Source organism: Helianthus annuus, chromosome 5 (genome assembly GCF_002127325.2).
Source record: "Helianthus annuus cultivar XRQ/B chromosome 5, HanXRQr2.0-SUNRISE, whole genome shotgun sequence".
In the NCBI taxonomy this organism is placed as follows: domain Eukaryota; kingdom Viridiplantae; phylum Streptophyta; class Magnoliopsida; order Asterales; family Asteraceae; genus Helianthus; species Helianthus annuus.
In genome coordinates, this window is record NC_035437.2 from 160,154,640 (window position 1) to 160,168,368 (window position 13,729).

At 36.9% G+C, this 13,729-nt stretch overlaps 3 protein-coding genes across 4 annotated transcripts; 1 reads left to right on the forward strand and 2 right to left on the reverse strand.

The window, feature by feature from the left end:
• LOC110941640 (probable serine/threonine-protein kinase WNK3) lies at nucleotides 1-4,218 on the forward strand. 2 transcript variants are annotated; one of them, XM_035990337.1, is made up of 9 exons: nucleotides 1-199; nucleotides 289-380; nucleotides 464-501; nucleotides 606-833; nucleotides 1,663-1,886; nucleotides 1,959-2,116; nucleotides 2,402-2,579; nucleotides 2,934-3,047; nucleotides 3,342-4,218. In XM_035990337.1, exons 2-9 carry the CDS (start codon nucleotides 291-293, stop codon nucleotides 3,968-3,970), a joined length of 1,659 nt encoding a protein of 552 aa, XP_035846230.1. In that variant the 5' UTR covers nucleotides 1-199; nucleotides 289-290; the 3' UTR covers nucleotides 3,971-4,218. The 2 variants fall into 2 exon arrangements, with proteins under 2 accessions (XP_035846230.1, XP_022038997.1); XM_022183305.2 differs by having other exon boundaries at nucleotides 1-380.
• Nucleotides 4,219-4,980: 762 nt separating this feature from the next.
• Nucleotides 4,981-5,490, reverse strand: LOC110939309. Its single transcript, XM_022181012.2, has one exon. The coding sequence runs from the start codon at nucleotides 5,477-5,479 to the stop codon at nucleotides 5,018-5,020; it is 462 nt and encodes a 153-aa protein (XP_022036704.1). The 5' UTR covers nucleotides 5,480-5,490; the 3' UTR covers nucleotides 4,981-5,017.
• A 1,588-nt stretch (nucleotides 5,491-7,078) lies between these two features.
• LOC110941639 (plant intracellular Ras-group-related LRR protein 9) lies at nucleotides 7,079-12,933 on the reverse strand. The gene is made up of 3 exons (XM_022183304.2): nucleotides 12,171-12,933; nucleotides 7,948-8,114; nucleotides 7,079-7,823 (listed from the first exon to the last, which is right to left on the reverse strand). Exons 1-3 carry the CDS (start codon nucleotides 12,897-12,899, stop codon nucleotides 7,184-7,186), a joined length of 1,536 nt encoding a protein of 511 aa, XP_022038996.1. The 5' UTR covers nucleotides 12,900-12,933; the 3' UTR covers nucleotides 7,079-7,183.
• Between the last annotated feature and the right edge of the window lie 796 nt (nucleotides 12,934-13,729).

The following is a 13,729-nucleotide window of genomic DNA, read 5'->3' on the forward strand; positions in this document are numbered from 1 at the left end:
GAAAAAAGTTAGATTTGATCTGAACATAAAACGGAACAATTCCCTCAACCTGATCTCCTCAAACTTCTTCTAGATCTTTCACCACTTCATCTTCATATATTCAAATTCATTCACACAAGTTTCTCAAAATTCAGAACCCTAAGTTCATGATTCAGCCAACTGTTCAACATTTTAACCGCCAGAAATCACAACTGATTCTGTAAGTCTGTTGAATCTACCTGAATTAAGCACTTGATCTGTTTATATTGTGCGTGAAGAGTTAGGGTTTTATTAACAAAATACACACAGAAATGCCATTGGAATCGTCGATTTCAGATCATGAACCTGACGATTCCGATACTGAGTTCGTTGAAATCGATCCATCCGGTCGTTACGGTCGGGTTAGTGCGTTTAATTTTATTAATTTTGATGCATATTTGAGCATTATCTATTAGATTTTGATATTAAGTTGTATAATTTGCAGTATAAAGAAGTCTTGGGGAAAGGTGCTTTTAAAAAAGTGTATCCTTATATTGCATTATTGTTTTATTATATATTAATTACAATTTTTATGTAATTAAAGCTTAGAATGTAAGTTTTATGTTCCTTGATTGTTGGGAATTTAGATACAAAGCGTTTGATGAATTGGAAGGGATTGAAGTAGCTTGGAATCAAATAAAGGTTTCGGATTTCTTGAGGCATCCGGAGGAGCTAGAGCGTCTATACTCGGAAGTTCATTTGCTTAAAACGCTTAAGCATAAGAACATTATAAAATTTTACAGTTCTTGGGTTGATACAACGAAGGAGCACATCAACTTTATTACTGAGATTTTCACATCCGGAACGTTAAGACAGTAAGTTTGATTTGTTTCTTGTGTATTTTATTGCTAAGACAATGTCGCTTTTCTCAACAAGTTATACGTTTTCTGTTCTCTTGTGTATTTCCACTACCACTCAAGAATTTTGGATGTGTAGCATATGTTTATGATCATCGTTCAGGGGTCCCTAGAGGAGCTCTGTTTCCACTACCGCGCAACATTGTTTGTTATGTTTTTTTTTTCTCCTATTTATGAAATGGGTTGGGTCTTTTCAATAATTAATATCTTAGTATGCTTGATTTGGACCATTATGGCTCCTAAACACTTTTTGTGGTTCTAGAAACATTTTAGTATGCTTGATTTAAACCAAAAAGCACAACTTTTATCTTCTTATTACCTCAGTTGTTTTAGTTTAAGTACGTTTTTATAAGTTGTGATGTATAAATAATTTTTTAGTATTTTTTTTTTAAAGAGCGTCATCGCATACGTGATGCGCTCGCATGGCACATCACATTTTTGTACCAAACGCATCACACAATCTAAAACCAATATGACAAGATATATTATTATTATTAATTTCTTTTTTGATTTTATTTATTTTATCTGCAATATCTAATTTTTCTACACAGTGAAACTCTTCCTTCAACATAACTTTCACTATATTCAGGCGTTCCACGTAAATCCACGTGTCATCTTTTATTGTTCTTTTCTCAAATTGTTATCTACTTTTTGCTTCAGTTCGGTGTCACTTTTTTTCAACAACATACGCTTTTATCGTGCCCTCAGTGTAGATCTAAACAATGATAGGTACCTCAGGAATCGTAAGCATGTAGATCTGACTTCTGAGCACATGTAACATTTATAGGTACCGCAAAAAACATAAACATGTAGATCTTAGAGCATTAAAGAAGTGGTCTAAACAAATATTGGAAGGACTTTTGTATCTTCATAGTCATGACCCACCTGTTATACATCGCGATCTGAAATGTGACAACATTTTTGTCAATGGGAATCAAGGTGAGGTCAAAATCGGTGATCTCGGATTGGCAGCCATTCTTCGCCAGGCCCGTTCTGCACACAGTGTCATTGGTGAGCACATGCTTTTGTTTTTCTTATTTGTGAATGTTATTTATCATATGATTATAATAATATAAAATTTAGGTACTCCTGAGTTCATGGCACCTGAGCTTTATGAGGAGGAATATAATGAACTGGTGGATATATATGCCTTTGGAATGTGCTTACTGGAATTGGTGACGTTTGAGTATCCTTATTCCGAATGTGCGAATGCTGCTCAGATATACAAGAAAGTAACATCGGTAAGTAATTTATGATCAACTGCTCTGTTATTTCCATACGGTAGTCGGTATTATCGCCTTACTTACAGTTACGTTACATATTATTTCCATATGGATAATTAGTCTCATACCGTTCTTTAAATAAATATATATGGGTAAAGTAAATTACTTATCTACCCCTATTTTAACATAATTTGTTTCTGTTTTACAAACCGTTTCTATTTTTGTCCCAAAAATGTTTTGTTAGTAAACTTATCTATTAGTTTCTTTAATAGTCAGAAATTTTCGAACTTAATTATTTGTCAGGGTGTCAAACCGGCTTCACTAGCTAAAGTTAAGGATCCTGACATCAGATCGTTTGTAGAGAAATGTATTGCTAAGGTTTCTGATAGATTATCCGCAAAGGAGTTACTAATGGATCAGTTTCTGCATGATGACCATAGGGATATTGTTAATAGACCAGCTCAATCCAATTCATATCCAGGTAGTATCTGCAATAAATTTCCAAAAGTACATCTCATCTATATATATATATATATATAGGGTGTGGTTCTAGAGTGAACAATAGTGTATTTGCGAACTGAGTGAACAAATCTTGGCCACTGATCTACACACGTGTATGGCCAGGATCTCATCATCAAATCGTAAAATACACTAGTGTATTTCAACATCAAATCCTTGCCATTGATCTACACATGTGTATGGCCAGGATTAGTTCACTCAGTTCGCAAGCTACACTAGTGTTCACTCTCGAACCTAATCCTATATATATATATATATATATATATATATATATATATATATATATATATTTCCAGCTTCTGATAAATTTTTACAGATGATGATGCCAATAGGCTTGACAATGGTGATATTGGTAGAGATTTCACAGTCAAAGGTCAAATGAGAGACTTGAATACAGTATTCCTAAAGCTACGAATAGAAGATACCACAGGTTGCATTTTTATCTTTGTCAGAACAGTGACGTTTGTTATTGGTTGAAACGGGTCGGGTTTGATTGGGTTGTCACGAACCACTTTTGGTCCAGATTTTTTTTAAATAGTTAGTGTGTCAAACATGATTATAAAAATGGCTAGTTAACCTATTTTGTTCTTATTTTTATTTTGGACACTTTTTTTTTGCACCCACAAAACTTTCAAAAAAGTTGGATAAAAACACTAAATTTCTAAACAGTTTTATTTTGGGTAATCTGACGACGCAAGTTTGATGTTTTACATTTGCATGCCAGGTCATGTTCGGAACATTCACTTCCCATTCGACACAGACAACGATACATCAATAGCTGTTGCTAGTGAAATGGTTGAAGAACTGGACTTAACAGATCAAGACGTGTCCACAATTGCAGAAATGATCGATGCAGAAATCCGTTCATGTATTCCAGATTGGGCCCCACGAGATTTCTTTGATGATCAAGAAGATAATGAACCTACAGCCTCTGTCGACTCAACCTCTGACCACCCAGAAAACGAGTCCACATCCCCTTTGACCGATAAACCTTGTTCCGCACCTGCCCTTTTAGCCCTTGAAAGATTACCGTCGGGTCGTAGATACTGGAGTGACTCACCTAAAGGATGTTTTACTCCTCCATTTAGACCAGTACCGTCAAATTATTCTGAAGAAAACACACAAAAAACAGATGAAACTTCTCCAGAAAGAGAAGATGATGATAAAGTTGAAGTTATTGTGGAAAAGCTTGAGAATTTGTTAATTGAGCAGCAAAAAGAATTGGAAGAGTTGAAAAGGAAACATGGTTTGGTCGTTTCGGATATCTTGAAAAAACTTCCTCCAGAAACGCGTCAAGAAGTTGTGAACATCTGTAAAGTCGAGATCATTGAGGCATCTGACCATGAGATGTAAGGTAAGGTATTCATTTTAATGTTCTAAAGTTCACAGAGTTTGATAATATTAGGACATCCCTATAAATACAAAAAGACATCTAAAGTATTTTTTGAAGTATATATACTTTTTATTCGTTGAACATCTCATACGTCTTCTTGTAATTGTTATAAATTTTCAAAGTTTTTGCATTTTTTTAAGTGTATGTTTGTACATACAAACGGATATACTCTTTATGTATTAATAAAAACGGGTATTGTATGTTCTCATTTCGTTCGCAAAGTTGAGTTTAATTGTGGGCAATGGGATGCATATGTTTGTTATCTTTGTAGCTGTTTTGAGTCTCTTGAGTGAGTTTTTTTGTTGAAACCGATTCGATTGGCTGAAAATGGTTGCATGATGCTCATATGGTTGGTTTTTGTAGCAAACTTTGTAGGTTTCTACCATTAATTCACAAGGTTTGTTTCATGTTTTCCTGTAAGTGATTCATTTTCAAGGTAATGGAAATATTATAATATTTTTCAAAAAAAAAAAAAAAAATTGGTTCAATTTACACCTTTTATTTTTGGATAAAAGAGATTTTTTTTTATTATTTTTTAAGATTTTCATTCCAATCAACAGGGCAAATTAAATAAGGATAGCAGGTAGACGGACAACAAACTGCGCCGCCATAACAAAAAAGATTACATTATACACAAATTGATTAATGCAAATAAGGCTATAGGGTGTGGTCATGACCTTCATAACCATTATGACCCTCCACGTCAGTGCTATGTAACCCACCATCCAAAACCACTACCCAAAGGGTGTGGTCATGACACAAACCACTAGGTCCTTATTTATTTTAATTTATCTTTGTCTAAAAAAAAGATATGATTTCTTGAAAAATATAAAGGAGGACCATGGTTGCCATGGTTTAATCCATGCAAACCATGGTGGATCAATCAAGGTGGTGATGTGGCCTTCCATTCATGTTCCTAAGTGACGAATCATGTCCTAACAATGACCCCCACACCCTTTAGCCTAGATTATACACAAATAAAATAAGATCTATTGATGCAATCTTGTCTAAGAAGCCCAAATTATGGCCATTGATGTTACAAATGCACCACAAGCAAAAGCCACTAGGCTTCTCTCTTTAATAACAACCTTACACAAATGAATGACAACTTCACTACTAATCTTCCTCCCTTCCTTCACCAATACGCGGCGGCGCTTCCCCGCACAAGCGAGCATCACCAACACCGTTATCAGTGTCACCATGGTGGCTCTTGCCATAACCACCAATAATCCGCCTACCATGAAAACTCCGGCCATCGGAATGTAAACCGAAAGCCACCATGATTCGCTATAGTAGTTGTAAGACGACAAGATGCACAAGGAAGATATCAGAAAGAACAAGCATGAGATGATGGTTCCAGTGGCTATCATTAGATTCTTGTGTTGGAATTGGATGGAGATGAAGAGGATTATGGTGGTGGTTGATGATTTTGAAATCATATGGATTGATGGGCTATATAAGAACAACATTTTTAATTAAATAGTTTACATATTACGAAGTGTTTATAAATTCAAATAGTCACATGTAGATGTGATTCGAGTCCTTTTAGTACAATATTTTTGTCTAGTTATGGGAGCCATTGTTGACTGTAGTCCAATGTAGCTCATAAAATAGAATAACTATCAAACTCAGCCCACTAGATAATTGGTTAATATGTAGTTCATGTCCAAAAGTATTGAATATTTTAGTGACATATTTTATTTTATTTGAATTTAAAAGGTTTGGTTTGGAGTTGCTATCACTATTTCTATTTCCAAATACTATTAAAAGGAAAAAAAAAACTTTGTTTTAGGAGGATATTGCTTTCAGTTGACCTCAGAGTTTGTTTGGTTTGTGGATTTCAATAGATCTGAAATTGGAAATTTTCCATCAAGAGACTTTTCTAATATTCTAATACAAATTCTAATAGTATTGTGTTTAAAATTTTACAAATTAAACACAATACAAATTTTCGTTTGGATTTGGGCCCACCAACTTGGAAATATGGGCTTGTTCCAAAACCTCCTGATAATCTTGTTTGTTATTGATTTTTGTGACCAGCTTGATCTAGAACCCTAATTAAACACAAATGAACATAAACTTAGACCATGGGTGTGGGGCGTGAGTTGGGGGTGGTTGCCAAGCAACGCTGGCTAGACCATATCGGGCTAGCGTTGGCCATGGCGTTCCCCCGCTGGGGTGAGGATTGAGCTTGGCGTGGGACGGGGGGCAGTGTGGCATGGCTGGCTTTGATTGGCTGGGTCAATGTAGCCATGGGCGAAGCATTTAAGGGGCGGTAGGGGGCGGCCGACCCCCAAACTTTTCGTTCAGTAGTGGAGAGTATGTAGTTTTTGTATAGAAATTTCTGGGTATATACGTTTCCAACCCCCTGGTTTTATAGAAGTTTTTAGGTCCGGTAACTTCCGCCCCCGGGTCGGAAATCTCAAGCTTCGCCACTGGATGTAGTCGTTTGGGGGTAGCCGTTGGGTTATTTTATATAATTGTCAACTCTAAAAAAACAAAAAAAAAAAAAAAAACCACATGGCAACCCACGCCGCTACTACACCCTACTTTTTTGGGTATGGACTGGTGGAGCCCACATCTACCACGTGTTGAGCAATGCCCCTAACCCAAGCCCCTTCACACCCATAGTCTTATCAAGCACAAGATTTTTTTGAAACAAAAAAAAAAACGTAGTAACATACCAAGTTACAGTATGGTTGCTCTATTACTCTAAAACAGAATTCACAAAAAAAAAAATAATAATAATAATAATAATAGAGATAAAAAAATATATAAAAAACTTATTGTGACAGAATCAAGTTTAGCAAATTACATGCCAATTCCATTGATTATTATAATCATCATGAATTAAAAGAGACAAAACTAGGGCTGGAAGATGACCATTATATTGTTCAACTTAATGTCAGCATGAAACATGTGAAATAAAAAAGATTATCTTAAAATACGAGTCAAATGCCTTATTAATAGATAAAATCTCTTAAATTATTTATAGAAAATTTAAAAAGATTGTTTAAAATATAAAATAATTTATAAAATAACATTTGGCATATTATTTATAGAAAATAATCAAAAAATGACATAAAAGTATGTTTATGGTCAACTTAACCCAACCCATCGAAAACCCGCAACAAAATGACCCATTCTGACCCATTACTCAACGTGCCCAACCCTCATCGTTCCTCCTCAAGGTACGGGTCATCGTTTTCTCCTGCCATGAGTAAGGAAACAGTCCCAGCCGCACCAACAACCGCACCAGCCAACCAAGTGGTGCTACGGCTCAACCAACTAGCTTGAGCCAATGCTTCCTGTTCGCGCCTGTTTTTTTCCTCTTGCGCAACTAACATATCGAACCACCTCTGAGCCATGTACACCTTTATGGCTCCAATCCCTTCTTCCACTATTTCTTTTGGTGGGATCACCAACGGGTTCTGATCAACATTGAGTTTGGTCAACTTGTCAAGTCTACCAAAAGTCATTGGAAGTTCTTGGATTTGGTTGTTGCTAACATCAAGCTCTTTAAGGTTGGTCAAATCACCAATTGTGTCCGGGAGTTCTCTGAGATCACTGAAGTTACTTCCTAAGTTTAGTACCTTGAGATTCGATAGTTTTCCAATCGTATTTGGTAGTCCACGTAGTTCATTGAAGTGTGCATCTAGGAACTCAAGAGACACCATTTCGCCGATGGATGTAGGGAAGTTGCGCACCTTGTTTAATGCTATCGAGAGTTTCTTTAACTTCACTAACTCATGACCAATTTTCGTGGGCAGATATGTTAACTTGTTGAAACTGGCATCAAGTTCTACCAATGACCTAATAATATAACAAGATTTTTGTTACTACTTCATAACAGAAAACAAGCTAACGTACACGAAAAAAACTTTAGATGTGTGTTATTGTTGTTATGAAAAAAAAAAAAAAAATGAAATAGATGTACCTGCAATGGGCAATGGTGTCAGGCAAGGAATCAAGCTTGTTGCTAGAAACATCAAGAATCTTCAACTTGAGCAAACAGCCAATAGAATCTGGTAATGTCTCCAAAATATTGGAGGAAACATTAAGCTCCTCAAGATTCTCAAGTCCAGCAACAGAATCAGGAATCACCTGTTTCAATAGTAAATATACAAACTTAACTACCTACCAATGACTGATATATCTATAAGTATGTATAGACATGATGTTCATTAGTTTTTTACACAAACCAAAGTCAAAATCTAATGTCAGGAATTGTAACACTTACAATTACAAAATGCCAAAAAGGTTCTTTCGGTAACATAATTTCAGAACAATTTGAATGCAACAATGAAGTGCAATCTGAACATGAGCAGCAAACCTTTCATGTATTTGACAAATTCGAACAGTTGAGCAACAAAGTGATGGTATAGATTACAAATCCTTTGTTCTTTTTGTTACTCAAATGATTTTCTTAGTTAGTTTTGTTTATACTTGATTTATAAATTACTGCAATTAGGATAACTAGAAATTTCAAGGAGAAAACAAAGCTCAATCAGGTGGAGAATTAGATCTCTTATTCCTAGTTATTACAACTTTGGTAAACGTCAAAAACTCGACAAGGTGTGTTTTTTCTTGACCTTGTTAAGTGCTAAAATACGATCGAATTAATGTTTTCCAACATTACAAAGACAATAGCATGTTCGCACACACGAAAAAGGACTCACATAGCAAAGTAAGCGGCGAGACGCTCCTTATCGCCATATGAACACATTGAATGATAAACGTTACCAAACAATGGCTGGCCGGATTCTTTTGCTATAAACGTTCTCCTCAAAAGGAAATGCAAGTATTCATTCATTCATTACTAAACTATACTCATTCGCTCTAGAGCAATTCTCATACTAATCCTCACATGGAAACTTAATCTCGAGGCATAATTACCCTCATAACTGAAATCACTAATCTCTACACATCCAAGTGCAAGGGTTGGTTCGTAATTAGTTTAAAGATAGTTAGATGGCGTTTACAAAGTATGAGGGCTAAAAGTGTCAAGACAGAAGATGATAACCGCTCACTAAAGGAAAGGATGTGTTTCCATGGACACACCCATTCGCGATCGGATGCAGGAAAGGAACAAGGGGACGCGACTCTTGGACAAGAAGACATAACCATTCAAGTTCAATCTCATCCACATATTCAAGAGACACACCCGTTCACGAAGAGACGCGTCTATTGGATCACACCTTTTAGATTAGTATAAATAGGCCTTAGATTTCATTTGTAAAAACTTATTCCAATGTATTGTATTCAAATTCTCAGTTTATATATTCAAGTTATTCGATTGTCTAGAGATCAAAGATCCATCCTGGGCAACAATTGGTATCAGAGCGCCAGGCTCTAGGCATGGGAATCGCAAGGTATCGAATCGCAGAGTTATTCGCGATCAGGTTTCATCATTCTATTTTTTCAATTAACAAGTTTTTAGTTTTATGGGTTCAAGGTTATCGAACCAGGGTTAGGAATCTAGGGTGTTGATTCCGGGGTTATAGTGCGAATTAGATAGCCTGGAATTCGGTTATTGCGCGTCGTGGTTATACGCGGGTTAAAGATTTGTAAGTTTATTGAATTCAAGAGAATTGAATTTTACCGGTACAATTGGTTCGTATTGGTGGTCAGGAAATTTTAAGAATCAAGAAAGTAAGGGTTGTGAGAATTAGAAGTTAACAATCACATTAGGGATCGTGAGTGTATCAAATCGAGTATAGGAGCGCAAAACAAGAGTTGTTGTGTTTTTCGTTTGGAGTGTTATCATCGAATGAAGACCAGCAAATCGCAAGGGAATTATGATTATGATATGTTAAGAAAAGCATTCGAGTGATTCGACGAAAAGCGGTGATCGTTATTTAGAAAGAAACCTGTGATTTTGTTCGTGATGAACCGAATGAATGTTGAGTGAAGCGATAGAAGGCTCATGAAGAAACAAAGTACTATGCAAAGAAACACGATGGTGCAACGAATGCAGAAAAGGGAAAAGTGATGTAGTGAATACAGGAAACAAGAAGAAAAATTGTTACAGTGAGTGTAAAAAAATGCAGTGAATTTAGAGAAAAAATGAAGCAGTGAGTGCTGGAAAATACATACAGTAAATGCAGAATTTGATGTAGTGAGTGCGAAAGCATGTGTTGTGAAATCAGGAAATTAATACAGTGGGTGCAGGGAAAATTATGGACCCGTGAGAAAAATAAGGTAGTCGATTTATGAGGAGTCGAAGAAACGATCAAAGCGGAAAAACCGTGTGATGCGGGGAGAAAGATACCATGTGAAAGGTAAAATAAATAATCCGGTGAGTGGACCAGATTAGGGGGTAAAAGTGAAGAATCCGTGAGGGAAGCGATCAATGATAAAAGAACTCGTTGTGTGAGACAACCGCGATGACGAGATTAAATCTGTAATAGACCAAGAAGAAGGCACACGTGTGAAGGAAACAAGTAATCCCGTGACTGGGTGAGAAGAAGGAATTGTTGTGTGATACAACCACAAGAAGAATCTAAGTGGGTCAGATTGTCTAAAATCTATGCGAGATGGATTCAAGTCATGTGATATGATGGTGGGCAAGTTAATCGGTGGAGTTCGTGTTGAGACAACTACATAAGAAAAGGTTCGTGTGATATAAATCAAGTGCGGTCAAGACAAGTGTGAAGCAAAAATGTTCGTGTGAAGCAAGGTTCGAGAGGAACATGGTTAGTGAGGAACAAGGTTCGTGAGGAGCAAGGTTTGTGAATAAGAAGATCCATGTGAAGCGTTGAATACCGAGGTGATTCGTGAAGATAAAACTACTTGGAGTTCAAGATCTATAACAACTCAAGGATGTTCAAGATTAGGGGGGAGGGGGGTGAATGAAATCACTAATCTCTACACATCCAAGTGCAAGGGTTGGTTCGTAATTAGTTTAAAGATAGTTAGATAGCGTTTACAAAGTATGAGGGCTAAAAGTGTCAAGACAGAAGATGATAACCGCTCACTAAAGGAAATGATGTGTTTCCATGGACACACCCATTCGCGATCGGATGCAAGGAAAGGAACAAGGGGACGCGACTCTTAGACAAGAAGACATAACCATTCAAGTTCAATCTCATCCACATATTCAAGAGACACACCCATTCACGAAGAGACGCGTCTATCATATCACACCTTTTAGATTAGTATAAATAGACCTTAGATTTCATTTGTAAAAACTTATTCCATTGTATTGTATTCAAATTCTCAGTTTATATATTCAAGCTATTCGATCGTCTAGAGATCAAAGATCCATTGGGGCCAACAATAACAAGACTAACTATTTTCTTTCCTGTAATCGTGTCACATATTTGACATCTGGATCATAAAACACAAGAGATGCTCTAGACCAAACACTGCATCTAGCATTTTTTCGCAAGACACTACAAGATAATTTTGAGGGTATGTACGATGGCTATATATAGATCCATTCATTGACCAATACATATAAATCCGAATAAGTTATAGATAAGGGAAAATAACGAAAATGAACATTGACCAAACCATTTTTACCAAAATAAACATCTGAAGTGGTTAAAGTTAAGGAACACAAGAGAATCCATTCAATTCATAATTTAAACGTCTAAAAAATAGACTCTTAAATAATGGTGGTCCTACCTTCATATCCAATAGGAAATATCCAAGTCTAGATAGACTTTTTATCTGTTCATGCATCTAAACTTTAGACTATACTTTGAAGAGACTCTACATCTGAACCTAGATGCAACCTAGATGCTTCAGTTAAAAAGCTTAGCCTCTTCAAAGTAGAGTCTAAATGGGACCACCATAATTTAAGAGTATATTTTTTAGACGCTTTGAACACGTGTCAAGTTTTGAACTGAATTGATATTTGTGTGTTCCCTAACCTTAGCCGCTTCAGAAGTGTAGTTTGATAAAAAGATTTGGCCAGTGTTCATTTTCATCATTTTCCCTACAAATAATGTGTGATATCAACTCTCATGTATTTCACCACTTATAATCCCTTAAAAGACACAATAGCATGTAAAAGGTTACACTTTCCCTTCAAGATTTGAAGCTAAATGTAGTTAAGCCTTATATTTGTTTATGTTTTGACAAGACCATATAACTCCAACAACAACTATTAATATATATCATTAAGAAATCCCAATGTGACAAATCATAACTAACCTCAAGCTGATTAGAGGATAGGTTAAGGCAAACCAATGTACGAATCTTCCCAAACGCTTCAGGCAAAAACGGCAATCGTCTCTCCGATAAATCGATCCTTTGAGCCCCGTTCGACATCGCATCCGCCAAAATCGCAACCACTTCCTCGTTAACATCATCCATAACCACCGCACCTTCATCAATCTTCTCAACTTTTCTTCCTCCCACCTTAGCCGACTCATAAATCTTCTCAAGCCTCTTCTCAGCATCACACAACAACTTATCATACGATTCATGCATCTGATCCAACGAGATCAATGTCTTATGCATCTGTTTCTCCCACTCAAACGCCTTCTTCCGCTTCTCCTCTTCCGGATCCACCTTATCCGACAACGAGATCTCATCCAGCTGGTTCGATAACATGGCATCGATCTCCGCAAGCCTCGCCTTAGCAATGTCTACCGCCTCATGATCCGGGCGGTCACCGAGTGTCTTGAGCAACGATCGTGTTTGAGACACGTCAGCCACAGCTGCATGCATGGAAGCCAAAATGTGAGGATCTGTTAAATGAGGCATTCTTTCAGTGAGTTCGAAATATGGTTCCGGGTTTGACATCGGTTTGGATGGCGAACGAGGCGTAGTTGGAGGCTGTTCGATGTCAAAATCCGGCTGGGTTGGTGGGCGTTTCATGGTCGGGAGCCTGGTCATTACGTAGGAGAGGATCGGGAAGTTTTTAGGGTTTGGATCCATTTGTGAAGATGGATGATATTCAAGAAGATTCACGTAGGATGTTGATGAATGTGAGATTTGATTTCTAATGCATTTGTGATGTTGGGGAGAAGGAGATGATCAACTAATCGAACGAAATATTTGGAGGGTATTGTTATGTTTATTCTAGAGTGTTACATAAATTGTCCTATAGGCTAAAGATAACCCCTCTCTTACTTTTTTTTTTTTTTTTTAACAATCAACACTTATTCAAACAAAAAACCAACAACAAGCTGGCATAATACATCGAAATCAACATTACAAACGAAAAAAATTAGAAAAACGAACCAGACTCTCGAAGCATTTTAACAACCCGACTATCCCATTCGCCAATGATCTCTAGATCAAGTGGTGGAAGACTTGCATTTCTCTTAAGAGATGCAAGTTCGACTCCCACTTGGTGTAAAGTGAGGCACTGGTGGACAATGATAGGAGACCCAGGGAAACCTAGGTTGGATCCTTGAGCCAAACGGGTTTATCGGTAATTTCACCGTCATGCCTACGGGCGGGTGGGTTACTAGGTTTTTCCCGGAATTGGTGGTGGACTCGGGTTACTCTCAGAGTACTCCGTTTGTCCAGTGGGTGCCCCGAGAGTGCTCGGGATTGATTCTGTTGACCGTTAAAAAAAAAAACTTTCCATTCCTCCCAGGTCAACGTCATAGATTTTGACCTGTTTTTCACCCACATGTAACTTAGAGTTTTAACCTCCCCCCTCCCCACATTTATTACTTTTTATACCCTTTTCTTAAAAAGTCACTTTAGAAATTGTCAATGTCACTCCATCTTAAAACCCTTATTATTATTAAAACATT

Coding starts and splice junctions, on each gene's coding strand:
- LOC110941640 (XM_022183305.2), top strand. CDS start 291: ATGCCATTGGAATCGTCGATTTCAGATCATGAACCTGACGATTCCGAT. Junction 502..605: donor AAAGGTGCTTTTAAAAAAGT/GTATCCTTATAT, acceptor TTGGGAATTTAG/ATACAAAGCGTTTGATGAAT. Junction 2,580..2,933: donor TCAATCCAATTCATATCCAG/GTAGTATCTGCA, acceptor AAATTTTTACAG/ATGATGATGCCAATAGGCTT.
- LOC110939309 (XM_022181012.2), bottom strand. CDS start 5,479: ATGTTGTTCTTATATAGCCCATCAATCCATATGATTTCAAAATCATCA.
- LOC110941639 (XM_022183304.2), bottom strand. CDS start 12,899: ATGGATCCAAACCCTAAAAACTTCCCGATCCTCTCCTACGTAATGACC. Junction 8,115..12,170: donor TATCCTCTAATCAGCTTGAG/GTTAGTTATGAT, acceptor CTATTGAAACAG/GTGATTCCTGATTCTGTTGC. Junction 7,824..7,947: donor GACACCATTGCCCATTGCAG/GTACATCTATTT, acceptor TTATATTATTAG/GTCATTGGTAGAACTTGATG.